We start from the raw sequence: 27,445 nt of genomic DNA, 5'->3' as shown, positions 1-27,445 counted from the left end.
AGAAATTTCCCAATCCTGAGTTAGCAGCCCTAGACAGAAAGCCCCACCCACCCTGCACCAGCTTTCTGACCCAAAACCAGGGCTAATTCCAGGTTTTTGAGGGCCCAGGGCAGGAAATGCCCAGGGATTCCTCCTCTTTTCTCCACCACCAGGCCCCCAAAAAATACTTTCCTTCCCACCCACCTTTCCTAAGTATCTTCTTGCCCATGAAGCCCTCTCACAAACTCCTTCTCCTATGGCACTGGGCAGTATGTGGCTGGGCAGTTCCACCACTCTGCACCATTCATACATGCTTCCCCAGTGATGCTGAATGATGCATGTCAAGGAGCCTTAAAGCCAAGGTCCTGTTTAGGGCAGGTCAAGCAAGACAGAAACAAAAAGACTGAAGTATGAATCCACAAACTCCAAGGTATCACTGCCACCACTGGCATGGCTTGCCAATTATCTCTGGCTTGAACCGCCAATCTCGCCACGCTATGGATCACCTGGTGGCCTTGGCTGGAGGCAGCCTCATGGGAATGTCCAGTTTATCAGACTTTGTTTAGCCTGGGTCCCACTATGCACATGGCCTTGGACCTGGTCTGCTGCCCCCACTTCCATGGTTCAACCTGTCTTCCCAATCCCCTTCCATGGTGGCTTGGGGCAGAGGGGAGTTTGCAACACTCAGCTACTTCATGGTTTTACCCTGGGGCCTGGGCTCATAGCATTGGTGGCAGAAGCTGGCTGGGGAAGAGGTTCCCCCCCCCCCAGGCAGCGTAGGAGTGTCTGTCCAGCACTGCACCACTGGCTCTCCAATCCACCCATGCAGGTTTTCCTCTGCAAACATCCCCGGCCCATGGGGCCTTGCAGTGAGGACACACCAACTCTGAGTTTGCCAGCTGCTGTCCTTTATAAAGCTGATATCTCCAGTACCTGGCATTATGTTTTATGGTATACATGACCTGGCCCAATAAAGTCACATTTATATCAGATTTGGCCCTCATAACAAATATGTTTGTCACCTCTGGTCTAGGCTGGTGAGATGTTGTCTTCAAAGATAAATTCTACAGCATGTAGACAATATTTCAGTGATTTCCAGAAAATTAGTAATCTTTCCAAGTGAAAGAAAAACATCTTGCTGTGTGTAGATGCTTATGAGGATTTATTTCCCAATATCAACATCTTGAACAAGAACAAAACAAACTACTGCAGTGTGCATTCAGCCACATTACACTATTTGGATTCAGAATTTTATCCCACAATTTTGAAAGGCAAGTAGTATAATGTGGGTGAATGCACATCAGCACAGTGGTTTTGGAATTCATCCAGCTTTATAGTACACAGGTGTCAGCAGTCTCAGTATATGCTTGGTCACCATACAGTCCTAATTTACAGCACTGGCAGGGATCAGATGGTTAATCACCAAATGTGCACAGCCTCTATGCCAGCATTTTGCATGGGAAGAATAACACCTTTTGTGAGGTATCTACTTCTTTCAAGTCCAGTGGTATATTATTGAACCATTTCCAGCATAGTGAAGTGCCATGCCAACACAGCTTGCACATCTTGCAATAACCATTCTACCAGTCTCTTATCTGTACTACAAAGAGACTAATTTGTTAACCCTTGGTTTGAATTTGTAGATTCTAAACTTCGAACCTTGGGACTGCATCAGGGCCAGTGCTAGAGGCAGACCCTTGCACCACACCCCTACCTGGCCAGCTCCCCCCCTTTTTTCCCTCTGCTCACACTTTGCATGTGCGCGCCACAATGTCATCACTAAAAGTGATATCATCATGAGGGAGACTAGAGAGCAACAGGCAGTGCATGAAAGTGCTGCCACACCACCGCTTTCCCCCACACTACACTCTTTGGAGGCTTCCTTGGAAGCCTCCAAAGAGCGTAGTTTTTTAGCAGCCGGGCGCCTTTAAAACACCACGCACTTCGGAAAAGAAAAGAAAAAACAAAACGGAGGGAGGGAGGGAGAGAGAGGGCTCTCCTGCCTGTGTCATCCACCTGAGGAGCTCAGCCCCCGCCCCATGGGGAATCAGCAGTATAGAGTCTCTGCCTTTGACGTTGCTGGGACTGGTGCCACTGCTGGGTGAGCAGTGGAGCATGGGGGGATTGGCCAGAGAGCAGCGGCGAGGAGCAGGGCTTCTCCGGCAGATTGGGCGTAACTTGCAGCCCCACTTGGTTACCAGCAACCTGGAAGGGACGGGGCTGCCAGCTGCCCCCCCACCCGTTTTTGAGCCTCTGCTGCCACTGAGGCTGGTGTTATGTCCCGGCACTTCTCTGCCATGCCCTCCCCGACATCGCCAAGGCTCCGGCAGCCTCGGCAAGGTCAGGAATGCAGCGGCAGCGCGTGAAGAGAAGAGGCACCTCCTGGTGCCCCAGGGCCAGGTGGCGGCCAAGGCCACCGCCTACTTGGCTTGCTCCCATGCGCTGGCTCTGGGCTGGATAATGCTTTTTTGTTAACTTAGTCTTATTCCAAAGCTCAATCCCTGATGAAAAAGACTCTTTCAGTGGGACTTAAACAGCACTATTTTCCATGCTCAATCGCGTGTACTCTCCTGCCTTCTTTGGTTTAACATACTCCAAATCCCATTGTCCCTATATAAATTTTCTGACCATCCCAGCCAACAGAAGAGCCTTCTTTTTAGCCTGGTTTAATGTGCTCCCTACTGCTGTTTTTAGTGGGTACTACATGAGAAATTATGTGGTTCCAGATCTGGCTCTCTTGAAACTGTAGAACATGTGGGGTTTGTTTGCCAAAGGTATAACTACTTAAGAAAACAGTTTATCGACCCATTAATTTTCGATATTGATCTGCCTGTGGCAAATAAGCTCCAGCTTTTGCTTGGTGGCTTTGATCTAACCATCACAGTTTCAGTTGTAAAATTTCTTCTGGGAGTGTGTAGATTTAAGAGACAAGAGAAGGATTTTAAGAAAATGGGAAATGATGATGGGTTATGTTGTGCACTTTGCTGATTCTAAACATTTATTTTGTAAAATCTGTAAAATCTATATTATTGATGAATTTTGTATTTCATTGCCATTTGCTTATGACCAAATGGTCTGTGAGCGATAAACATATGGATGGATGGAATAAACATTCTACAGTGTTTGCCCCCCTGGATTCCTAAAGCAGCAATGCTCAAACTTAACCCAAAGACACCCTCCTAATCTCTCTCCTTCTCCTTCACCAATGTCAGCCATATACCAGACAGCCTCTTTTCAAAGTGTGCAGCAAACCATGCATATCCCATGGAGACCTGGTATCTTCATATTCCATCTGGTATTTTCAGGACAATACATTGGCAACCACATTAGCCATGGTTTAAAAGCAAGGGCTTCAAGCCTGTGATAAAGTTCCAGTAATGGCACAGAGGGGTGATTTTTGCTCATTTCCCTCTCTAAATGCAAACCTCATGTGGCTCCTAGAGGTTCCCTGTCTGGAGATCAGTTGTAATTTCCCACCTAAAGGTTGGCAAGCCTACTGCAAAAACAGCTGGAAGAACTTCCAGAGCTGCTCATAGTATTAGAAAAAAAGCCAGTTTCATAAAACTTGGACTTCCTCACAACAGACCCTATGCATTCAGTAATGCTTTTAATGAATTTGTGCTTTATTAATTACAACTTCTGCAAATATTTGAAGAACAGAAATAATAGTAGGTGGAAGTAATAATAGTAATAATATATGTAGGAGGCATGTTATTTATTTGGTCTACAGAGGGTATATTTGCTTATTTATTATACTGAGCTATTTTATGGGAGGGCTGATGCTGTTCTGCAGCTTTCATAGATCGGATCTCTGGTTGCAGCAATAAAAGTTTCAACTTTAGATCTGGTTCCATATTCAGCTTGTTTTGGTATTTATTTTTCAATGCAACAAATGCAGAAAATCCACTTTCTCAAATATATGTTGTGAGGAAAGAGATCAGGTACTTACAGCTTTTTCAGACAGTTCTGGATGCTCAGAATGCACATGCAGCCAGTAGACAGCCAGAGCTTTCTCCTTTTAAGTGGTCAGCTGGGACCCAAAAGAGCCCACAGTTATCAGAATCTATCACCAATAATGATTAAAGTGCAATACAAAATATTCTTTGTGGAGAGAACTTTCAATTGTGCTGGATACAGGCATGATCAAGGGATGCTTGGCTGTCATCCCCTCCCCTGCCTAACTGATAGCACTTCAGTGGGAAGAAAGGGAGCCTCATCTCCAGAACATGCTGTCAAATTTATGGGCACATGAGTTGAACAGCAGGTCTCTTCCACAGCTGATAATGTAGTGATTACTTATCTGTCTGGGAAAATAAATGAGAAGTCCAGTGGCACCTGAATGAGTAACAAAATTTATTTCAGGTGGGAAGCTGTGTTGATCTAAAGCAACAGGAGAAAGTTTGAGTCCAGTGGCACCTTTAACACCAATAAAATTTAATTCTGGGTATAAGTTTTTGCATGCATGCATACTTGTTCAAATACATTGTGTCCAAATCTGACATTAGGAATTACAGAACTGAGAAATCTGTGGGAGAACACTTTAACCTTCCAAAGCATTCAATGGGTGACCTCAAGGAAGCTGTTTTACTGAAAAGGAACTTCAAGAACTGATTGGAAAAATTGCTGATTTACAAATTATTATGAAACTTGGAACAAACATCTCCCCAGGACTGAACAGGGACATTGGCTTTTTATGTTATTACATATGCTAAACCCACTCTCAGTGAGTATAGCTATACATCCATGTTCATTTTCATTTCATTTGAAAATGAAAATCCACAGTATTCCAATGTATTTATCTTTTATAATAGTGTATCAGAATAATGTTTTATATTGACATATTCAATAAGGGATATTGGCTATTTATCTCATTACATATACTTAACCCAAGGGATATGGGCTATTTATCTCATTACATATACTTAACCCTGCGAAGACAGAGGTCCTTTGTCTGGGCCGTCAGGGGCCAGGGGGGGAAATCCCCCTGCCGGCTTTTGGCGGTGTCCCGCTGAGGCCGGCGGACAGGGTCAAAAGCTTGGGGGTGCTACTGGAGCCGTCCCTAAATATGGAGGCCCAGATAGCGACCACTGCCAAGTCCGCGTTTTTTCATCTTAGACGGGCAAGGCAGTTGGCCCCCTTCCGGGACCCCGACAACCTAACAACAGTGATCCATGCTACAGTCACCTCGAGGTTGGATTACTGCAATGCCCTCTACATGGGGCTGCCCCTGTGCCGGACCCGGAAATTGCAGCTGGTGCAGAATGCCGCGGCCCGGCTGTTATTGGGCCTCCCAAGATGGGGGCACATTCGGCCGGGTCTTCGGGCTCTGCACTGGCTTCCAATAATATACCGAGTCTGGTACAAGGTGCTGGTCATTACCTTTAAAGCCCTATATGGCCTGGGACCTGCCTACCTGAGGGACCGTCTCTCCCCACATGTTCCCCAGAGAGTACTGAGGTCTGGGACTCAAAATCTTCTCACCATCCCCGGGCCCAAGGAAGTGCGCCTCAAAACAACTAGAGACAGGGCCTTTTCCACAACGGCCCCTATGTGGTGGAACCAGCTACCGGAAGAGGTGAGGGCCCCGCGGGATCTTACTCAGTTCCGCAGGGCCTGTAAGACGACCCTCTTCCGGTTAGCCTACGCCTGACTAGACAAATGTAGCTTTCTAGATCTTAGATTTTTGTGATTATACTGCACAGTTTTAATGTAAAATGTAAAATTTTAAGGTTTTTAGGTTTTAAATGTTTGAATTTAAATGTATTAATTTGTTCCGATTTTATTGTTTTATTATTTGTTGTAAGCCGCCCTGAGCCACTTGTGGGAAGGGCGGGATATAAGTTACGGAATAAATAAATAAATAAATAAATAAATTTTCAGTTTATGTATTCTTGTTTTCTAATGGCAGACTAGAATGATGTTTATAATGCATAGATTGCTGTTGATAGGTGGACTACAATTAGGAAATACATGTTCTTTTGTGATTTACCTAGATTTGCAGAAACACCAACTGGCAGGAAACTTTATTACCTTTTATGGCTACCCAGACCAAATGGCCAAGGCGCACTGTTTTACCATGTGATCACAGTCGGTTTGCCCTCTTAATCAACAAACTGCATGTATTTCAGCCCACAGTACCTGATCACTTCGTCTGATGAAGTGTGTTTAGAGAGCACACGAAAGCTTACGTTCTGAATAAAACTTTGTTGGTCTTAAAGGTGCAACTTGACTCCTGCTTTGTTCAATTGCTTCAGACCAACATAAACTGCCCACTTGGATCTATTTAATCACTCGGTTACCTATGCATCTGGACTATAACTAGCCTTTCCTGGCAACTAACCCTGCCCCTCTCTACCTATATATAAGGCTATATGTGGAGAAGTGTGCATGCATATGAAAGCTTATACCCAGAATTAAACTTTGTTGGTGCCACTGGACTCAAACTTTGCTCTAAAGTTTATTCCAGCATAAGCTTTTTTGGGACAGAGCTTACTTCCAATGCATGAACTGCACATCCATTAGACAGAATAAGTTGTTTATTTCTAATTAGAAATTGCTAAGTGGAGAGCCAGTTTGGTGTAGTGGTTAAGTGTGTGAGCTCTTATCTGGGAGAACCGGGTCTGATTCTCCACTCCTCCACTTGCACCTGCTGATGTGACCTTGGGTCAGCCACAAGTCCTCTCAGAGTTGTTCTGCTCAAGAGCAGTTATGGGAGAGCTCTCTCTGCCCCACTTACCTTACTGGGTGCCTGTTGTGGGGTGGAGAAGGGAAAGGAGATTGTAAACCATGCTGAGACTCCTTTGAGTAGTGAAGGGGGATATAAATCCAATCTCTTCTTCTTCTTCCAATTACATTTGAAAATGCTTTAATGTGAGGTTATATTGCGATTAGAAGGATAATGCTTCATATATATCAAGTATGAGTTCTAGTTACTTGTGTAGTACTCCAAAAGGGTTTAATGCTGATTCTTGAAATCCCCACTTGCCTCTTAGTTTGTTGTTCACAGAAAAGCACTGCTTAAGAACAAATAAGAAACAAGAGAGATGATGGTTCCTGCATCAAACTGATTTTTTAGTAATGGATAATAATGGGTGGGGAGGCTGCTCTTTGTAAAGGTGGAGTGGGCTCCCCCATCCAGAGTGTCTTCTCCTCACACACACTTACCAGGCTACCTCAGGGTGGTCTAGAGAGACCCGGCTTCCCAGTGAAGCTCCTACTCCTCATGGCTGTCTGATACAGTGCTGGGTCTTCCCTTGCTGGCAAAAATGGGGGGTTGGGATTGGGGAAGGCAGCCAACAGGCATGCAAAGATGCCACCAGCTGAACAATAGCTCTTTAAAGGGCCACAATAATGCCTCCATTGAAGGCATGGGCATTTCCAACTGACACCAGAGGTGGGAAGACTAGAAGATAGAAGCCAACCAAGCCTCTCACAAGGAATAGTGCTGTTTGTCTTGGGGGTTCGGAGCAGGCAGTCTAGGTTGGGGGGACATGGCTTGCTGGCAGATGAAGCCCAGCTGACCTCACACAGAGTTGGGAGGTGTGGCTGTCATTGAGGTGTGCCTGGGAAAAAGGCATATGTGGGGAAGGTTGAAACCCACCTGAACTAGATGGATTTGTGGACCCCTTGCAATAACTTCAAGGCCCTCCAGTGGTCCAGGAGGAACAGGCTAGGAACCACTGATTTAAGTGCAGGTAATGCTGTAGTTGCTTCATGTCTGAAAAGCATACTTTGCAGTCTCTTTTGAGAACATCAAATGTATTTTCTCATATGAAATGAACTGACATATTTGTGATCCTAGGAAGCAGAATGCATTGGTAATTCTCCATCTAAGGCAGCACAGTAGAAGTCCTTGTGCCTCAGCTCATGTGTCAAGAGCTTCACGTGACTGGTCATCACAACCCTTCCTATCAGCTACAGAGCTTATTAATTTCTGTTTACTTTGTCGAATGCCTGAGGGCTCAAGTTACAGTTTTGCTGTCCAGTTCAGCTTTGAGTTCCTATAGCAGCCAGTTAGCACAGAGAATAGTATAGCCAGGGACTGCTTAAGCCAGAGTATTTGACTGAGACTGATGGCCTTTCTCTGGTGACAACAGCAGCAGCAAAAAAAGTGATTTTTGTTCTGTGAAAGGTATATTATTAGTGAGTACACAGTGCCAATAGCAGAGTAGCCAGTCACAACAAAATGAAAGGTTTTGTTAGAACCACTTAGAACCAAAGGCAGTGCCTTTCATGTTAGTCTACTCATCATACTTCTAATTAAAAAAAACAAAGGACCTCCTGGTAGTTTAGTAGCAGATTACACAGCTTGCATACGGAACTTCTCGTGTTCAATCCCTAGCCTATCTAGAAAGACCCCTTTCTCTGGAACTACAGTAGGCAGCTTTGGACAATTTGAACCAATAGTTTAGCATTAGGCAGCTCTTTTATTAATATTACAAGAAATTCCAGTGCAGTAGGGGAGAAGAGTGTAGACTTTACAGAAGCATTTTTCAACTAGAAAAGGGAAAGATATACAATTCTGTAGAGGAGAAGAGTGTCTTATTTTCTAAGGGCAAATAAAGTTCTAAAATGAACAAAGCAGGAGTCAAGTCCCACCTTTAAGACCAACCAATTTGTATTTAGAACGTAAGCTTTCGTGTGCTCTTAAGCACACTTCATCAGATGAGGAATCCAGTACAGTGAGCAAAGCCATACATAGCTGAGTAGAGCCATACATAGCTGGTAGGCAGTGGCCCAGAATGCAACATGGTACAGATTTAAGAACCAATGACAGTGAAGTAAAATTATCTGGTAAGCAGTGGTTTAGAATGTAAAATGGTACAATGACAGAATAGTAAAATTAACAAATTGAGCAAACCTTTGATCTGAGTAGCATGAGCATATGAAAGCAACAAAACAGTAGTATGTCAAAATGTGAGATTGTCTGTCAATGACATTGGGAGATGGGTTCAATATATGTAATGGGATAAGCAACCAAAGTCCTTGTTTGAGTGTGTCAATGCAGCTAAAAGAGAAATACATTGGATAGTGACAGGAAAGGAGTACAATAAAATATAGTGAAAATGGGTAAAGCATATGCTTTACCCATTTTCACTATATTTTATTATATTCCTTTTTCCTATGGCAAACTAGAATTATGTTTACATGTTAAAAAGTAAATTAGGTGGACAAGAACATCACTATCCAATGTATTTCTTTTTAGCTGTATTGACACACTCAAACAGGGACTTTGGTTGCTTATCCCATTACATATATTGAACCCATCTCCCATTGTAATTGACAGACAATCTCACATTTTGACATACTACTGTTTTGTTGCTTTTGCATGCTCATGCTGCTCAGATCAAAGGTTTGCTCAATTTGTTAATTTTACTATTCTGTCATTGTACCATTTTACATTCTAAACCACTGCTTACCAGATAATTTTACTTCACTGTCATTGGTTCTTAAATCTGTACCATGTTGCATTCTGGGCCACTGCCTACCAGCTATGTATGGCTCTGCTCAGCTATGTATGGCTTTGCTCACTGTGCTAGATTCCTCATCTGATGAAGTGTGCTTAAGAGCACACGAAAGCTTACATTCTAAATAAAAATTTGTTGGTCTTAAAGGTGAACTTGACTCCTGCTTTGTTCAACTGTTTCAGAACAACACGGCTGCCCGCTTGGATCTATCTACAAAGTTCTAAAATGGTTCTGTCATATGGCATGTATACAGGGAAAGCAGAGTTGTCTGTTACCAGCGATGACACAGACATTGTCAGATGGATGTCTTGGTGTTTACCCGTGGCCAGGAGGTGCTGCCTGCCTCTATGGGAGCACCCCACAAGAGTAGTGGGGTCCTCTGACTCTGGAAACAAAATGGATTCTGGTCAGAAACAGGCCAAGAAAAAATACTCCTTGCAAAACAGTTTGTGGCATGGTACTAACCTGCTCTGATTGCCACGCAGATATTCTCCTGACCTGGTCCATTCCCCCACCCAACAGAAGACATTAGAGTGGTGTTTCCCAATGGCAGGGTCGCAATCTGGCACCGGACCATGCAGGCCTCAATGCCAGGTCGCGGGGCCTCCTGTCGACATCCCCCTGGCCAGCAGAAGTCAAGGGACCCAGCTGCACTGGCATGGGGGCCTCTGGACTTCCTCCTGGCCAGCAGAAGTCAGGGGACCCAGCCACACTGGCGTGGGGGCCTACGGACTTCCACCGGGCAAGCGGAAGTCAGGGGACCCAATCACACTGGTGTGGGAGCCTCTGGACTTCCCCCTGGTCAGCAGAAGTCAGGGGACCCAGCCCCACTGGCGCGGGGGCCTCCGGACTTTCCCATGGCCAGCAGAAGTCAGTTGACACAACTGCACTGATGCGGGGGCATCCAGACTTCTCCATGGTCAGCGGAAGTCAGGGGACCCAGCCGCACTGGTGCAGGGGCCTCCTGACTTCCCCCTCATCAGCAGAGATCAGGGGACCCAGCCACGCTGGCACGGGGGCTTCCAGACTTCCCCCTGGCCAGCGGAGGTCAGGGGACCCAGCCACACTGGCATGGGGGCCTCCCAACTTTCCCCTGGCTAGTGGAAGTCAAAGGACCCAGCCGCTCTGGCGCGGGGGCATCCAAACATTCCCATGGCCAGCAGAAGTCAGGGGACTCAGCCGCGCTGATACGGGAGCCTCCTGACTTCCCCCTGGCCAGCAGAGGTCAGAGGACCTAGCTGCGCGGGCACGGGGGCCTCCACACTTCCTTCTGGCCAGCGGATGACAGGGGACCCAGCCGTGCTGGCACAGCAAGAGTCAGCTGTGTGGCAAGAGTTAGCAGTTTTAAAGATGACATGCTCCTATTCCGTTTCGTTCCATTTTTCTTTTCCTTTCTTTTCTCTTTCTTCCTTTTCTCTCCTTTCTTTCACTCCTTCTCTCCCTTTTCCTTCCTTCCTATTTCCTTTCTCTTTCTTTTTTTCTCTAATTGTTTCTGACTCTCCCCCCTTCCTTCTTTCTTTCTTTCTTTCTTTCTTTCTTTCTTTCTTTCTTTCTTTCTTTCTTTCTTTCTTTCTTTCTTTCTTTCTGTCAATCTGTCAATCTGTCTTTCTTTCTATTTCCCTATTTGCTTTATTTCCCACCCACCCCTCTTTCTCTCTTTCTGTCAGTCTTCCTTCCTTCCTTCCTTCCTTCCTTCCTTCCTTCCTTCCTTCTTTCCTTCTTTCCTTCCTTCCTTCCCATTGTTAATCTGAGTAGATTGGGGTGGGGTGGGGAAGAAGCTTGAAGTACCCTGCTGTTTCATGTTTTTCTTTTTCTCTTTCTTTCTCACTTTCTGTCAGTCAGTCTTTTCCCTGCTAATCTGAGTAGACCGGGGGCGGGGGGGAAGAAGTTTGAAATGCCCTGCCATTTCATGTTTTCCCAGGCTGAGAGCATTTTATATTTTAAGTTTTCTGTGTAATCCTTGTGCTTGTTCTTGTTTTATTTTTTAAAATTGTATTGCAAAATCCCACTATTCTACCTTTCCTAAGAAAAATATTGCAAGAGTTTTAAGCATATTAGTACATCATTTCCTGTCTCCTGGCTCCACCCTCAAAGTCTCCTGGCTCCACCCCCTAATTTTAGCAGGCCATGAAGGAAAAGTGTAAAAATAACCAAGCCACAGGGCGGGGGGGTGGGGAGTTTGGGAAACCCTGCATTAGAATAATAGGGATAAAGTATGACTCATGACCTAATCCTTTGCTACTGATTAATGGCACATCTCACCGACTCCCTGCTCCAGCTCAGCTCTTCCTATTTACTTCTTTGCTAATGTTTGCCACGTTACACCAGTTCTTTGTCTCCTACCCTGACTCCATTCCATAGTGTGGAAACAAAAACAGATTAGAACATTAAACTCATCATGGCCCATCTGAATGTCAAATACTGTGTAAGCAACACCAATTGTTTTAGCCTGGTGACACATTCATGTGTCCAGGATAAGCCCATCAATGGTTATTAAGGTCTCCATGGTTACAGGACGGTCTCCACTCCTCCTGTATAAACTGGGTAAAAATCACCTTAGCATGTGCATTCTGTAGGGCGCTCTTATACAGTCTGTACTCTTTGTAATTGGGCTTATTGGGCATGTGACACTGATTGTACATGCCCTTCTCTCCATTTCTATGCTGAACAGACATATGCACTTCTGGACCAGGTAGTATTACCCACTCCAACAATTCCTAAAAATCTCTGTTGATCACCTCTATATTTCCTAGACCTTGCTGTGTATGTATTTTATTGCTTGTGTGTGTAAATGTACCTTTTTACATAATTTCTAGTAAAACAATAAAAAATATATTCAATCTGGAGTTTTCTCTATGAAACTGGACCTTTGTATCATTGGTGAAGATCCTAGCTCCTAATTCGCTGTACCGAAGTCTCCTTCTTGCTAATTTACTCATCTGAAAGAGAAGACATAAAACATTTCAAGTAACATATCCACAAATACTAAGGAAGTTAATCTCTTTCTTCCCTCTAGAACTCATTCTCTCATAAAAGAGGCCACAGGAGAAAATACAACAAAAAGCAAGTGAGGGCTAACTGGCTAACAGGTAAACTAGCTGATGCTTAACTATATGCTGCTACTTTGATGTTTGTCTTGCTCTGTTTTTGAAACCTTCAGTGCAGGGATGAACCCTTTTACTCTTCAACCAATCACCAAGTTAAATTAAAGTACCTGCTGCTGCTGAATCCCTCTGAACTCAATTACTAAACTGCTTTAAATCTTGCTATTTCACTCGACTGAATTATGAGTGTAGTAGTTCGTACACATGAAGCTGCTTTATGCTGTGTCATAGGGCCAAGCATGGGAGGAGGGGAATACAAACTTGTACTGGGCCTCCTGACACCACTGACCCCCAACATCGCAGTTCCTCACCCCTTGCATACAATATCATGATCCATGAAAAATGGGGGTTTTAATTCTGAAATTACTGTTACATATTCTACATTTCTGAAAAATGCGTGCCTTTGCTATGCATGGGTAACGTGCCATCAAGTCACTGACAAATTTTGGCAACCCCTCATGCAGTTTTTAGGGCAAGAGATGAAAATAAGTAGCTTGCCTGGCTCTGCATAGAAACCTTGGACTTTGCATAACCAAACCTTGTGTATTGGATGCTTGGGAGAACCATTTCTGGAATGGGGGATGATTGAGAACAAATAACATATCCACAATTCCTTCTCCTTTTACCAATGGAGAAACTTCTTGGAAGGAATGTGGGGGTTTTGTAGCCCAAAGCACAGACTGTCCAAGAATAAATTGACAGTTTGCTTGTGCTGATACACTGCTAATCATTATTTTGGTTTGTCTAAAACATAACTTTCGTTTTTGACAGGTAAATCTGGAAAAATAATGGAGAATAACCAACATGAACAACAATCACAACTTCCTGTCAACAGCTCTGAAACATTACCTACTCAGAATGGCTTGGAGAAACAAAGTGAAGAATCAAGTCCTGTACCTCCATCCCCTGAGAATGTAGCACATTCTCTGCCCGAAATAAAGCTCTGCGATATATCTGAGGAGCTGAGCCGACAGCTGGAGGACATTATTAAAACCTATGGGTCAGCTGCCAGTCTGATCGAGGAAAGAAATACTAAAGGAACAGACAAACCTGAGAAGGGAGAATCATTTAATAATGATGACGGAGAATATGAAGATGCCCATGATGAGGCTGAGAAAGAACAAGCAGCTTCTGGGGATGCCTCAGGATTAAAGGAATCCAGTATTCATAAGGAACAGAAACTAGAAAAGAAAATGCTGAAGGGACTAGGCAAGTAGCTGCTTGCGTATCTGGAATGCAGAACTGAACATGACTCATTGGCTATATCTGGAAAGGCACTGCTGTGGTCATAGCATTTCAGTGCTTGACACAGAAAGCAGAAATTCTTGTCTGGTTGGTGGTGAAAAATCATGTCTGCTAATAACAGGGTTTTCTTTGAATAGATAAATGCCTAAAAAATAGAAGCCACTCAAGACTGGATCAGGGAATGCATGGCAATGGGCTGTTTTGGATTGCACCAATCTATACATTTCAAAGTGTATCTCAAAGTTGCAAATGCAGCTGGCTGGTTTGGGATACACAAATATTCTCCCATAGCAAAACTACAGCTGGACTAAATCATTATTTCATCATTCTTCCAGCTTGTCTTTACACAAAACATCAAATCAATAAGAAAAAAATGTGCATGAATAGAAGCTCTGCAACAATATACAGGACAGTTGCGGCGCAGTGGCAGAGTATCTGATTGGTTCAAACCCTGGCATCTCCAGTTAAAAAGAACAAGTAATAGGTGATGTCCTAGATTCTGGAGAGCCATTGCCAGTCTGAGTAGGCAATACTGACCTTAACGGACAAAGTATCTCATTCAGTTATAAGAGGGCTTCATGTATTCATGTGTGTTCATGATTCAAATACTGCATTTTAAAAACTTCCTTCACAGAGAGAATCAGCTTAGCAAACAAAGAAAGACGGTAGAAGTTTTCTTTCTGCTGTGCTACTTTTCAATTTGCACTGAATTGTTTTCTGCAAACGTACTGGAATCCTCCACCTGCATTCTATTCTACCACCTCAGGGCTCTGCCCCCTCATTACTATGATTCTCCTGCTTGTATGACCCAAGGTAGTTATACTCCAAAGTACAATCTGTAAGGTGACCTTTTTCCTCATTCTTTTGTTACTTGCTTCAGGGAAAGAAGCTACCCTGCTGATGCAACATCTGAATAAGCTGAATACCCCAGAAGAGAAGCTGGACCTTTTATTTAAGAAGTATGCTGAACTGGTTAGTATAGCAGTTTTGCAAATCTGGAGGTGGAGTGGTGGAACCTTGACTTGAAAAAATGTAGTGAGATTAATGTTGTACTTAGAGTCATGGAGTAAAAGGACAGGTCCTCTTGTGGATCAAAAACTGGCTGAGTAATAGGAAGCAGAGAGTGAGTATAAATGGGCAGTCTTCGCAGTGGAGGACGGTAAGCAGTGGGGTGCCGCAGGGCTCGGTACTTGGTCCCATGCTCTTTAACTTGTTCATAAATGATTTAGAGTTGAGAGTGAGCAGTGAAGTGGCCAAGTTTGCGGATGACACAAAATTGTTCAGGGTGGTGAGAACCAGAGAGGATTGTGAGGAACTCCAAAGGGATCTGTTGAGGCTGGGTGAGTGGGCATCAACATGGCAGATGCGGTTCAATGTGGCCAAGTGCAAAGTAATGCACATTGGGGCCAAGAATCCCAGCTACAAATACAAGTTGATGGGGTGTGAACTGGCAGAGACTGACCATGAGAAAGATCTTGGGGTCGTGGTAGATAATTCACTGAAAATGTCAAGACAGTGTGCGTTTGCAATAAAAAAGGCCAACGCCATGCTGGGAATTATTAGGAAGGGAATTGAAAACAAATCAGCCAGTATCATAATGTCCCTGTGTAAATCGATGGTGCGGTCTCATTTGGAGTACTGTGTGCAGTTCTGGTCGCCACACCTCGAAAAGGATATTATAGCATTGGAGGAAGTCCAGAAAAGGGCAACTAGAATGATTAAAGGGCTGGAACACTTTCCCTATGAAGAAAGGTTGAAACGCTTAGGGCTCTTTAGCTTGGAGAAACGTCGATTGCGGGGTGACATGATAGAGGTTTACATGATAATGCATGGGATGCAGAAAGTAGAGAAACAAATACTTTTCTCCCTTTCTCACAATACAAGAACTCATGGGCATTTCATGAAATTGCTGAGCAGAAAGGTTAAAACGGATAAAAGGAAGTACTTCTTCACCCAAAGGGTGATTAACATGTGGAATTCACTGCCACAGGAGGTGGTGGTGGCCACAAGCATAGCCACCTTCAAGAGGAGGTTAGATAAAAATATGGAGCAGAGGTCCATCAGTGGCTATTAGCCATAGTGTGTGTGTGTGTGTGTGTGTATGTATATATGTGTGTGTGTATATTTGGCCGCTGTGTGACACAGAATGTTGGACTGGATGGGCCATTGGCCTGATCTAACATGGCTTCTCTTATGTTCTTATGTTCTTATCCGATTTTACTGAAGTGACAGAAGAGGAAACTGTGGTTTTTTGGCCCACTTCTGTCATTCACCCTCCTCTCTTGCCTCATATGGGAGGAGGAGAGGAGGATGGACAGTAGAAACTGTAGCTCATCTTCCATAAGACATCTTCATTGGAAACCACGGGGTTGCTTGCCACCTAACTCCTTTGGCTGTAACGATTGTATACATCTTCATACATAACTATTTTGAGAGCCTGATGAGCCTGTATACCCTTGGGTAGGGGTAGAGCACCCAATAACAAATGGGAAGAATGTTTCAGTGAATTTTGGAAAGTCAGAGACTTACATCTGCTTATGTGACCCTTGCTGTCATGCTTGCTTAAATGTGACTGGGTCTGGAAGGTAGTAAATGCCTCCTTTAGAGAGGCAGGGGGTGCTGTTTTCCTTGCCTTGAAACTTGTAGTGGTGCATCCATTCCTGAATAAATCTCCTCTGGACCCAGGAAATTTGTATAACTGTCATCTAGTCTCATATATACTATTCTTGAGCAAGGTGATTGAACAAGTGGTGGTGGAACAGCTGAAGGTTTCCAGGATAAAACAGATCCTTTCCAATCTGGATGTAGGCCAGGTTACAGAACTGAAACAGCCTTAATCGCCTGGTGGATGACCTGGTGGATGATGGGGTGGGGAAATGCAACCCAGTTAATCCTTCTAAATGTCTCAGTGGCTTTCAGTACCATTAGTCATGGTCTCCTCCTGGATCAACATTTTGGGTTAGGTAGGACTGGGAGGCACTGTTTTGTAGTGGCTTCAGTTCTACCTCAAAGGTAGGTTTCAGAGTATGGTGCTGAGGGACTGCTGCTAGGCCCTTGGTCTCTGGCCTTTGGGTCCCACAAGTTCCATCTTGTCTCCCATACTTTTTAGCACCTACATGAAGCCTTTGGGAGAGGTCATCCAGTGATTTGGGATGAGTTGTCACCAATATGTGAATGATATTCAGTTTATCTTGCATTTCCAGCAGTTCCCAGGGAGACTGTGAAAACTGTAAACCAGTCCCTGGGGGCTGTTTTAGGATGGAGGAGGGCTAATAAACTGAAATTTAATCCTGTCAAAATGGAGATGCTATTAGTGGGGAGAAGGACTGGCACAGTTCTCAATGGTGTTGCTCTCTCCCTTAAGGAGCAGGTTTGTAACTTGGGGTGCTGCCAGACCCTGGCCTCCTGTAACTGTTGGATAAGCAGATGACAGTGATGGTCAGTGACACCTTTCAGCAGCTTCAGCTGGAGCACCAGATGTGTCCATTCTTGTGCAAAAATTCTTGCCATGGTGGTGCATGCCCTGATAACACTGTGGTTACATTACTCTTCAGTTTTGTTAAGCCTTCCCTCATGGACTCCAACTGATCTTCCTTCCCATTGGTGTGCTTACATGTTTTGTTTAATTATTTTGCTCATGTGTTTTGTTTAATTAATGTGTTTAATTTTTAATATTTGTGATTGTTTGCCACCTCAGGGATTCTAAATTGGAAGGGGAAAGTGGTATTGAAGTGTTTTAAATACATAAATTAAATATTCTGAGCCAGCACCTATAGTGGTTGAATGTTATACTAGGACTGGCAATCTGGAGTCAAATTCCCCACCCCCCAGCCAGCCATGAAGCTCCTTGGGTAACTCAAGCCCTTCACTTTCTCTAATTCTAACCTTCCTATCAGCTATGTTTTGAAGATGAAGGGAAGAACCTCTCTCCAAGCAGGAATTCTTCCATGGAGGAGGGAAGGGGCTTTTAGAAAGTGATAAATAGTATATGATGTGATTAATAGCCACAGTGAACCACAAGGAAAGGTGAGGTAGAAATGCTTTAATAAATAAAAATTATGGCGTAGCAAAACATTTGTAATGTATGTGATGCATTTCCAACCGGATTAGATAAACTGGGACACTCATAATGAAGAAATATAGTTTGCCAGTGAAGGCAAAGCATCCTTGATTTCCAGGGCCAAAAGATGACATTTGTTAAAGTTATGGAAAAGTCACCTGCAAATCTTAAACCACTTGTTCTGAGGTAAGTGGTTTCAGTGTCAAATTGTAATAATCCTACTTGAATCTCTTTGGTCAACAACTTCCTTTATAGTTTCTGTCCTGTCCCTGCAGCAGCACATGTTTTCTAAGGGTTAATCCCTGGCAACTCCAGTTAAAGGACTTCAGGCAACAGGTGTTAGGAAAGACCTAATGTCCGAGACTCTGGCAAGCAGCTGCTAGTCAGAATAGACAATACTGAACAAGATGGACATGACTCAGCATGACAGGTGCTGATGTGCAAACATTAGCATATGATAATACAGGGCTTTTTTTGTAGAAAAAGCCCAGCATGCACTCATTTGCATAGTAAGCCACACACCCTGACACCAAGCCAGCCAAAACTGCAATTTAAAAAAATCAGTTGATTACTGGATTAAATGGAGTCTCCCAGGTAATATTCTTAACCAGGGCTTTTCTTCATAGAAAAAGCAAGCAGGAACTCATTTGCATATTAGGCCACACCCCCTGACATCACTTGTCTCACACAGGACTTTTTGTAAGAAAAGCGCAGCTGGAACTCATTTGCATATTAGGCCACACACCCCTGATGCCAAACCAGCTGGAACTGCATTCCTATACGTTCCTGCTCAAAAAAAAGCCCTGGATTTAAGGCTTTTCTGTCATCCTTCTCCCATGTGGACCAATTGGATATCATACTTCTATCGAGATGATGATGTCATAGCAAATGTTAAACCACTGTTTTGCTGCAATTTGACCATTATCCTTGTTGGCAAACAGTAGCTCTAAAAAGTATGACTGTTCTAATACATTTTTTTTCTGGTCATATGCCTGTACTGGGTTCTACCACAGCTTGATAGGCAGAGATCAGCAAGTGTACCTTTTCATGTCATAGAGATGAGCAGAGCTTTATTTTAGCAGGGATGCACAGGAATACAGTTATGGCTGGCTTGGCATCAGGAGGTGTGGCCTAATACGGAAATGAGTTCCTGCTGGGGGGTTTTCTACAAGAAAAGCCCTGTGTGAAACAATGGTGATGTCAGGGGTGTGGCCTAATATGCAAATGAGTTCCTGCTGGGCTATTTCTACAATAAGCGTTGCAAATGCCAACATTTAGGCATCTTTGTTATAAAAACATTAGAATGGATCCTATTATTCGTTTCCACTAGCAGTTGAGCCTTCCTTTGATTCAAGGAACCTTCCACCATCTGAATATATTTCTTCTATCTACACAAGAATGAAATGTTCTCTCTTACAAATCAGCTTATCTTTCTTTTAACTAAACCACTGTTGCTGTTTTTTTCTTTCTTTTTCTTTTTTTGTATGATTGCATAGTTGGAAGAACATCGTACTGAACAGAAAAAACTGAAGTGTCTGCAGAAAAAGCAGGCACAGCTTATCAAAGAAAAAGACCAGTTGCAGAGTGAGCATAGCAAAGCCATCCTTGCCCGGAGCAAACTGGAGAGTCTCTGTAGGGAGCTCCAAAGACACAATAAAACCCTGAAGGTGAGTCACTCCCAACTGAAGAATCTTTGAAATTGTGGTCCTTTTACATGGTTAAGAATTCCAAGCATTCATTTAAAAACACAAAACCCAGTAGTCTCCAGGATGACCCATCCCTGTGACGCTTATTTTGAATAAGTTTTAGTGTAGATGGGCCAAACAAGAACCTTCTATCAGAGGTGCTTTTGAATGATGGACTTGCTGAGCATGCCTGGCACCCACAGGCCATATGAAGACTGAGCTGACCTGTGCTCACTTCAGCAATACATATACTAAAATTGGGACGATACAGAGAAGATTAGCAAGACTGAGCTGACCCTGCTGTGCTGTAGATTCCAGTGGGAGATTGGGCTTCAGTAGCAGTTCCACTGTAGAATGAAAGCCTACACATTATGTAGCATCTTTTCCTATAGATTATCAGCCATAGTGAAAACTGTCATCCAAATGCACTGCAAAGATCTGCTTTGGAGACTTTGGGTACACCACGAGATTGTGAACAGACAAAAGGTGTACTGAACTATACATGGGCTGTACTTATCCCACGGAAAAAGCAGCCATACCAGTGCTCAAAATACTAGCCACATTATACTTTCCTTTTTAAAGCCCCAAATATTTTGAGCCTGCAGGCACCTTTGGAATTCTGACATAGGGTGGTGCACAGCCACAAAATGGCTGCCACAAAATAGCTCCTGCTGGAGGTGCAGCCAGCCCAAACATGGCTATCATAGCTTACTTTCAGTCACATGGTGAAGATCCTTGTGCTGTGGTGGCAACTGCCACCAAAGCAAATTTTTTTTAAAAAAAAGTAGCTCCACAGTCAATCAAATGACCAATGGCCAATCAGAAGACTTGCTGGCAAAAGCCCCACCTGGCACTGCCCATGTTCTAAATACACTTGGCAAGCACCAGGAAAGATGCGGGTGGGTGCCATATCACTCACTGGTGCCATGTTGGGGACCGCTGTTATAGTGCTTTCTGTTGCACATGACTGAATGGACACCATGTTCTTCCTTTCCATTTTCTGTACAAATAAGTTTCCAAGGATAGAGTGGGAAAGACTCTGCAAATAGATAACTATCCAGTGCTCAGATCAATTCAACCTGAGACCCCCACCTCCAGAGCTGCCAATAGGTGGGGATTGAGGGGACAAATTTAGGGAGTCCAAATCAGCTAGAAGGCCCTTGAAGCCAGTGCCATGCTGCATCTGGGAAGTCTGAGCATAGCAAAAGGCTCGCTACTATAGGCTATACTTATCTTTCTCTAAGGGTGCATTCACACTACACTAAATAATGTGTTTTGCAACTGAATTGTTGCTATTCTTACACAGTAAAAATCCAGTTGCAAAAAAGCATTATTTAGTGTAATGTGCATGCACCCTAAGATTGAAGCAAACTTGCCTAACAAATCATGCTAAATCTATCAGCCAAGCCAGCATTGAAGCAACAGGAAATAGCACATTGATGGTTGTTACAGTAATTGCAAGCCTGCAGGTCATTTTCTCCTATCGTCCAGCCTTTCTCTCTTCCTTTCCTTACACCCAGCGCAACTGGATCTTGCAATGCGGTAGTTAGGATGTTGCAGCAAGATAAAACAGCTTTTCACTCTCTTTCCTTAATTCATCTGCTTCTTTTCCACACTTTTCTCATTCATTTCTTTCTCCCTCCACCTAATTTTTCCATGTCCCCACCCCATTTATTTTTAACTCTTGACCTTAAATCTTTCTCATCGCTATCCTGCTTAAGAACATAACAGAAGAAGCTATGCTGGATCAGCTAATGGCCCATCTAGTCCAACACTCTGTGTCACACAGTGGCCAAAACCTAGGTGCCATCAGGAGGTCCAACAGCAGGGACAGATGCCAGAAGCTCTCCCACTGTTGCCTCACAAGCACCAAGAATACAGAGCATCACTGCCCCAGACATAATGTTCCATCTATACCTTATGGCTAATAGCCACTGATGGATGTGTATCCAATCCCCTCTCAAAGCTATGTATGCTTGTAGTTGTCACCAGTGTTCCCTCTAAGCTGAGTTAGCGTGAGCTAGCTCACAGATTTTTAGCCTCCAGCTCACACATTGTTGTCTTAGCTCAGGAAAAATGGCTCCAAAGCAAACTAATTTATGCAGTAGCTCACAACTTTAATGCCAGTAGCTCACAAAGTAGAATTTTTGCTCACAAGACTCTGCAGCTTAGAGGGAACATAGGTTGCCACCATTTCCCATGGCAGTGTATTCTACGTGTTAATTACTCTTTGGGTGAAATACTTCCTTTTATCTGTTCTAAACCTACTGCCCGCGAGTTCTTGGAGAAAGGGGAAAAAATACTTCTTTCTCTGCCTTCTCTGTCCCATGCATAATTTTGTAAACCTCTATCATGTCACCCTTCAGTCATTGTTTCTCCAAGCTAAAGAGCCCTAACTCCTTTAACTTTTCTCACAAGGAAGGCCTTAACCATTTTAATTGTCCTTTTTGTATCGTTTCCAATGCTAAAATATCTGTTTGAGGTGCAGTGACCAGTACTGTACACAGTATTCCAAATGAGACCACTACATCAATTTATACAGGGGTATTATCATACTGGCTGATTTGTTTTCAATTCCCTTCCTAATAATCCCCAGCATACCTTTGGCCTTTTTTATTGCCATTACACACTGAGTCAACATTTTCAATGAATTATCTACCTCAACTCCAAGATATCTCTTCTGGTCAGTCTCCATCAGTTCAGACCCCATCAATGTGTACTTACAATTAGGATTTTGGGGTCCAATGTACATTACTTTGCACTTGCCCATGTTGGACCTCATCTGTCACATTGATGCTCACTCACCCAACCTCGACAGATCCCTCTGGAGAGCCTCACAATCCACCCTGGTTGTCACCACTCCGAACAACTTAGTGCCATCCACAAACTTAGCCACTTCACTGCTCACTCCCAACTCCAAATAATTAATGAACAAGTTTAAAAGCACCACACCCACTACTGAGCTCTGTGGTACCCCACTGCTTACCACCTTCCACTGTGAAAACTGCCCATTTATACTCACTCTGTTTCCTTTTAATTAACCAGTTTTTAATCTACAAGAGTACTTGTCCCCTTACACCATGATTACTGAGTTTATTTAGGAGCCTTTGATGAGGATCTTTATCAAAAGCTTTCTGGAAGTCTAGGTAAACAACACCTATTGGGTCACCTTTTTCCACATGTTTGTTCACCCTCTCTAATGGGTTAGTGAGACAAAATCTTCCTGTACAGAATAATAATAATAATAATAATAAATTTTTATTTATATCCCGCCCTCCCCGCCTAGGCAGGCTCAGGGCGGCTGACAAGAGTTCGATAAAATTATACAATATAAAATATACAATATAAGGTAATTTAAAACAACATTTAAGTTATACATTGATTTAAAACAACAATCTAAAACCAGTTCCAAATGTCTGGATCATTCCATAGTTTAAACGGCGGTGATCTTCCTGATGTTATCTGTACACTTGTATTATGGCAGGGGTCACTAGATAAATAGTTGGTAATTAAACAGCCATCCTATCAAGTTCTACAAACGCCTGCTTGAAAAGGATGGTCTTACAGGCCCTGCGGAATTGGTCCAAATTCCGCAGGGCCCGTACCTCCTCCGGAAGTTGATTCCAAAGGCACGGGGCTATAACAGAGAAGGCCCGTGCCCGTGTACTCTGTAATTTCGCCTCCTTTGGCCCAGGGATAGTCAGCGTGTTCTTCCCTGCCGACCTCAGTGCTCTTTGGGGCTCATATGGGGAGAGACGGTCCCTCAGGTAGGCAGGTCCTCGGCCATATAGGGCTTTAAAGGTAATAACCAGCACTTTGTATCGGACCCGGTATGTAACTGGCAGCCAGTGCAGTTCACGCAGCCCCGGCTGTATATGCTCCCATTTCGGGAGTCCCAATAACAGCCTGGCCGCTGCGTTCTGCACTAGCTGCAGCTTCCGGGTTCGACACAAAGGCAGCCCCATGTAGAGGGCATTGCAGTAGTCTAGTCTTGAGGTGACCGTCGCATGGATCACTGTTGCCAGGTCCCGGCGCTCCAGGAAAGGAGCCAGCTGCCTTGCCCGCTTCAGGTGGAAGAATGCCGACTTGGCAGTGGCCGCTACCTGGGCCTCCATTGATAGTGAAGGCTCCAGTAGGACTCCCAGGCTCTTGACCCGGCCCGCCGCCTTCAACGGCGCACCGTCAAAAACCGGGAGAGGTATTTCCCTTCCCAGAGCGCCGCGCCCCACGCAAAGGACCTCTGTCTTCGTCGAATCCATGCTGATTCTTCATTAATAGCTTTTTGTATATCAATATGCTTACTATCCTTAATTATGTATTCCACCAATTTACCCGGTATTGACATTATGGACTGACCTGTAATTTCCTGGATCTTCTCTGGAACTTTTTTTAAAAAAATGGAGGTTACATTAGCTACATTCCAATCTTTGGGAATGGAGGCAGATTTTAGTGATAGATGCATATTTTTGTCAGGCGATCTATAAGTTCCCATTTGAGTTCTTTCAGAATTCGTGGAAGTATGCCATCTGGGCCTGGTGACTTGTCAATTTTTAATTTGTCCATCAGTTGTAGAATCTCCTCTCTCATCACCTCAATCTGACTCAGATCCTTTGACACTTTTGATGAAATTGGTGGTTCTGGAGTGGGCAAGTATTAACCAAAGAGGCAGTCTGCAATTAGTTGGGGGGAATTAGCATAGGAGACTGTGCAAGAGGGGCCAACCAGAATTGAAACACCAACATTTTCGAGGATTGTCCCTGTGAGAACTCAGAATAAACAGGTGATTTGTTCAAATTTTTATTAACAAGGAAAATGAGGAAAGAGAGAGGTTCCTTCAGCAAAACACACACAATATTCAAGAGCTAACTTGAAAGGCAGGGAGGAGCAGGGAAACAGTGTTTTAGGAATTGGGTGATATTTTCCACTCTTGGAGAAGTCCACAGAAGCAGCAGATCTAGAGAGAAACAGCCATCATTACATTTGGTGAAGGAATAAAAAAGAAGCCCACAAATGGGGGTGTAGGTGGTGAGTACCAGGAACACACAACTGAGACTGATTCTAATTGAAGAATTGTGCCCTGAGGCTATGAGATGGTGTGTGTCCTTTCCAGCGGGAAACTTTTTGTGGCTTGAGGGCCACTAATGGCCCTGTTGATGACTTAGGAAGGCATCCATGTCTGGACTGGACAGGTGGCACTGAGAAAAAGGGACTAAGTTGCACTTACGTGATAGGGAAGAGGGGAAAGGGATCTTTTGCATGCAAAAGAGGTTTGAGAGTAATTGCTTGCTTGAGTTGCTAACAGTCTTCCAGAGATGTTCCACTCAAGCCCTGAATAATCTGTTTGCTGAAGTTATGCATGCCTTTATAGTGGGGAAAAGACATCTTATGTGACTGGCATCCATGTCTGGACAGTAGCCTGGCCTGCCCAGGCCCTGGTAGTGCTTGCCCCAGGTTGCTTTGAGCTAAAGGAGAGGTGCAGCTGCTAACACAAACACCTTCTATCTTCCATAGTGAAGACAGAGGCTAAAAATGCACTCAGCTTCTCTGCCATTTCCCTATCACCCTTTAGTAATCCATTTACCCCTTGGACTGGTCACCAAGGGCCCTACTGCCTCCATGGTTGGTTTTCTGCTTCTAATGTATTAGAAGATAATTTTATTGTTGGTCTTTATGTCTTTAGCAGTATGTTCTTCATAGTGCCTTTTAGCCTGTGCTCCCTTTTATTTATTCAGACTAGCCTTCTACCCCATAAAGAAATCCTTCCTACCTTTTACTGCTTCCATTATTTTGTTCATTAACCTTGACCGGCATTGGGTGATTAATTAAATCTAATTAACAACAACAACAATACATGTAAAGAGTCCAGTAGCACCTTTAAGACTAACAATTTTTATTGCCCCCCAAGGTCAGATTGAGGTGATGAGAGAGGTTTTGCAACTGATGGACAAATTAAGAGTCAGACACAATGCATTGGATAATAATTGGGCCACTTTATTAAATATCGTAAAAAATGGCAAGGGCACCCAACCAGCAGCCTGGCCAGGGCTAGGGATCACCGTGACTGCTCCCAGCCGTTAGCAGGCAAGAGACCCAGCCCCCCAGCCAGAGCTGTGGGACTCAGCTCCCGCCAGGCAGGCCCAGAAGGGAGGCACGCACCAGAGGACCCAAACCCAGACACACGTCTCGACAGAAGGCACCCTCTAGACGAGCCTCCAGGACGGTCTGCATTCTCCACACCCTGGGTCACCAAACCACAAGGTAGATCATGCCAGACCCCTAATTCCCCAAAAGGGGGATGCTTCACAGTCCTCCCCTGGCCACATAGTGCCCTAAACCCCAAAAACCTGCCAACTAAAGTGACCGTCTATTTAATAGCACCTCCCGATAGCCAAATCTGCAATCCGCTGCACTGCTATGTAGGGTAGGCAAAAAACACCCCAGCAACTGCCAATCAGCTAGGGCATAAAAAATTCCTACCCGGCCTCCCAAATGAAGCAACCAGCAATCGCCTACATAACAAACAGGGCAGGCGGGAGGCCCGATCATCTGCAGGACTGACAGCAAGGAGCAGGGATCTGGCTGTTAAGACAGCCAGACCCCGCCCCCAACATTGCGCGCCCAAATGGGCGAACACTAACTCCACCCTCCCAGGGAGGCAAACAAGGCTAAAGCATCCTAGCAGCTTTGCTGCAGGCTGCAAGCCTCAGATTGCCCCCCAAGGTTGGAATAAAGAGTTAGACACAATGCATTGGATAATAATTGGTCCACTTTATTAAATATCATAATAAACGGCAAGGGCACCCAACCAGCAGCCTGGCCAGGGCTAGGGGTCACCGCGTCCGCTCCCCTGCCATTAGCTGGCGAGAGACCCAGCCCCCCAGCCGGAGCTGTGTGACTCAGCTCCCACCAGGCAGGCCCAGCAGGGAGGCATGCACCAGAGGGCCCAAACCCAGACACACATCTCGACAGAAGGCACCCTCTAGTCGAGCCTCCAGAACGGTCTGCATTCTACACACCCCAGGTCACCAAACCCAAGGTTGATCATGCCAGACCTCTAATTCCCCAAAAGGGGGATGCTTCACAGTCCTCCCCTAGCCGCATAGTGCCCTAAACCCCAAAAACCTGCCACTACTAAGGCCAAGTCTCTTCTTAGGGCTTAGCGCCCACCGGGAGGCCCAAAGCCACCCGCAACCCTTGCCGCAAATCTCTCAGGAAAAGCATATTACCCTTTTCTGAGAGATGCACCCCATCCCCTCTGTAGAGGTCAGGAAATGTTGACGAAATGTCCAGATGGGGCAGATAGTGGCCCACCCCCCCTTCCAACACCTTCTTAAACTCCTTATTAGCCTTATACCGGGCCCTCACAATAGCTGCAGGGTCCCAAGCACAGTGCCAAACAAGGCAGGGCAGCATGGCTGACCAAATTATAGTGGTCCCAGGCCATTGCTCCCTAATATACTGAAAATCATCAAAGGCCTGCCAAACTAAGGCCTTGCCCTTTAAAAGCCCCAGATCATTGCCTCCCAGGTGAACGATTAAAACCTGAGAAGGAGGACCCACACTATCTTGAAATAACAAAAGCAGCAGACCCAGCCACTGAAGACCTGGCGCCCCCGCCATTCAATACAAACATTTTGGCTGAGTCCCAGCTGAGAGCCGACTGAAGTTCTCTGTGCCTGATGAGCAGCCCAAAACACGTGGCTATGGCCACAGATGAGAACTCGGCTCCTCTGGCCAGGAACAACAGCATCTAAAGAGAAAAAACAGTTAAACAAGAACAGAACCAGAAACCATCCAACAATAAATTACTTAAGAGCTGAGGAAAGGTCGAATGTAAGACTTTTAGGCCGATGAATGCCAACGGCCCAACCGCAGAATGGAGGAGGAAGGATACCCCATAGCGGC

The 27,445-nt window shown here is 44.5% G+C and overlaps 2 protein-coding genes across 2 annotated transcripts in view; one reads left to right on the top strand and one right to left on the bottom strand.

The window, feature by feature from the left end:
• Positions 1-27,445, bottom strand: part of HECA (hdc homolog, cell cycle regulator) — a 262,046-nt gene that overhangs the window by 160,014 nt on the left and 74,587 nt on the right. The gene's annotated exons all lie outside the window — the stretch shown is intronic.
• The window catches only part of TXLNB (taxilin beta), a 35,318-nt gene continuing 21,211 nt past the window's right edge, over positions 13,339-27,445 (top strand). Inside the window, exons 1-3 of the mRNA XM_060240276.1 lie at positions 13,339-13,759; positions 14,676-14,767; positions 19,352-19,522. Of these exons, the coding sequence (XP_060096259.1) occupies positions 13,339-13,759; positions 14,676-14,767; positions 19,352-19,522 (684 nt within the window). The remainder of the gene's footprint in view (positions 13,760-14,675; positions 14,768-19,351; positions 19,523-27,445) is intronic.

This window comes from Heteronotia binoei, chromosome 1 (assembly GCF_032191835.1).
Source record: "Heteronotia binoei isolate CCM8104 ecotype False Entrance Well chromosome 1, APGP_CSIRO_Hbin_v1, whole genome shotgun sequence".
Taxonomy (NCBI): domain Eukaryota; kingdom Metazoa; phylum Chordata; class Lepidosauria; order Squamata; family Gekkonidae; genus Heteronotia; species Heteronotia binoei.
Note: the sequence above shows the minus strand (reverse complement) of the source record. Positions and strands in the feature narration are given on the sequence as shown.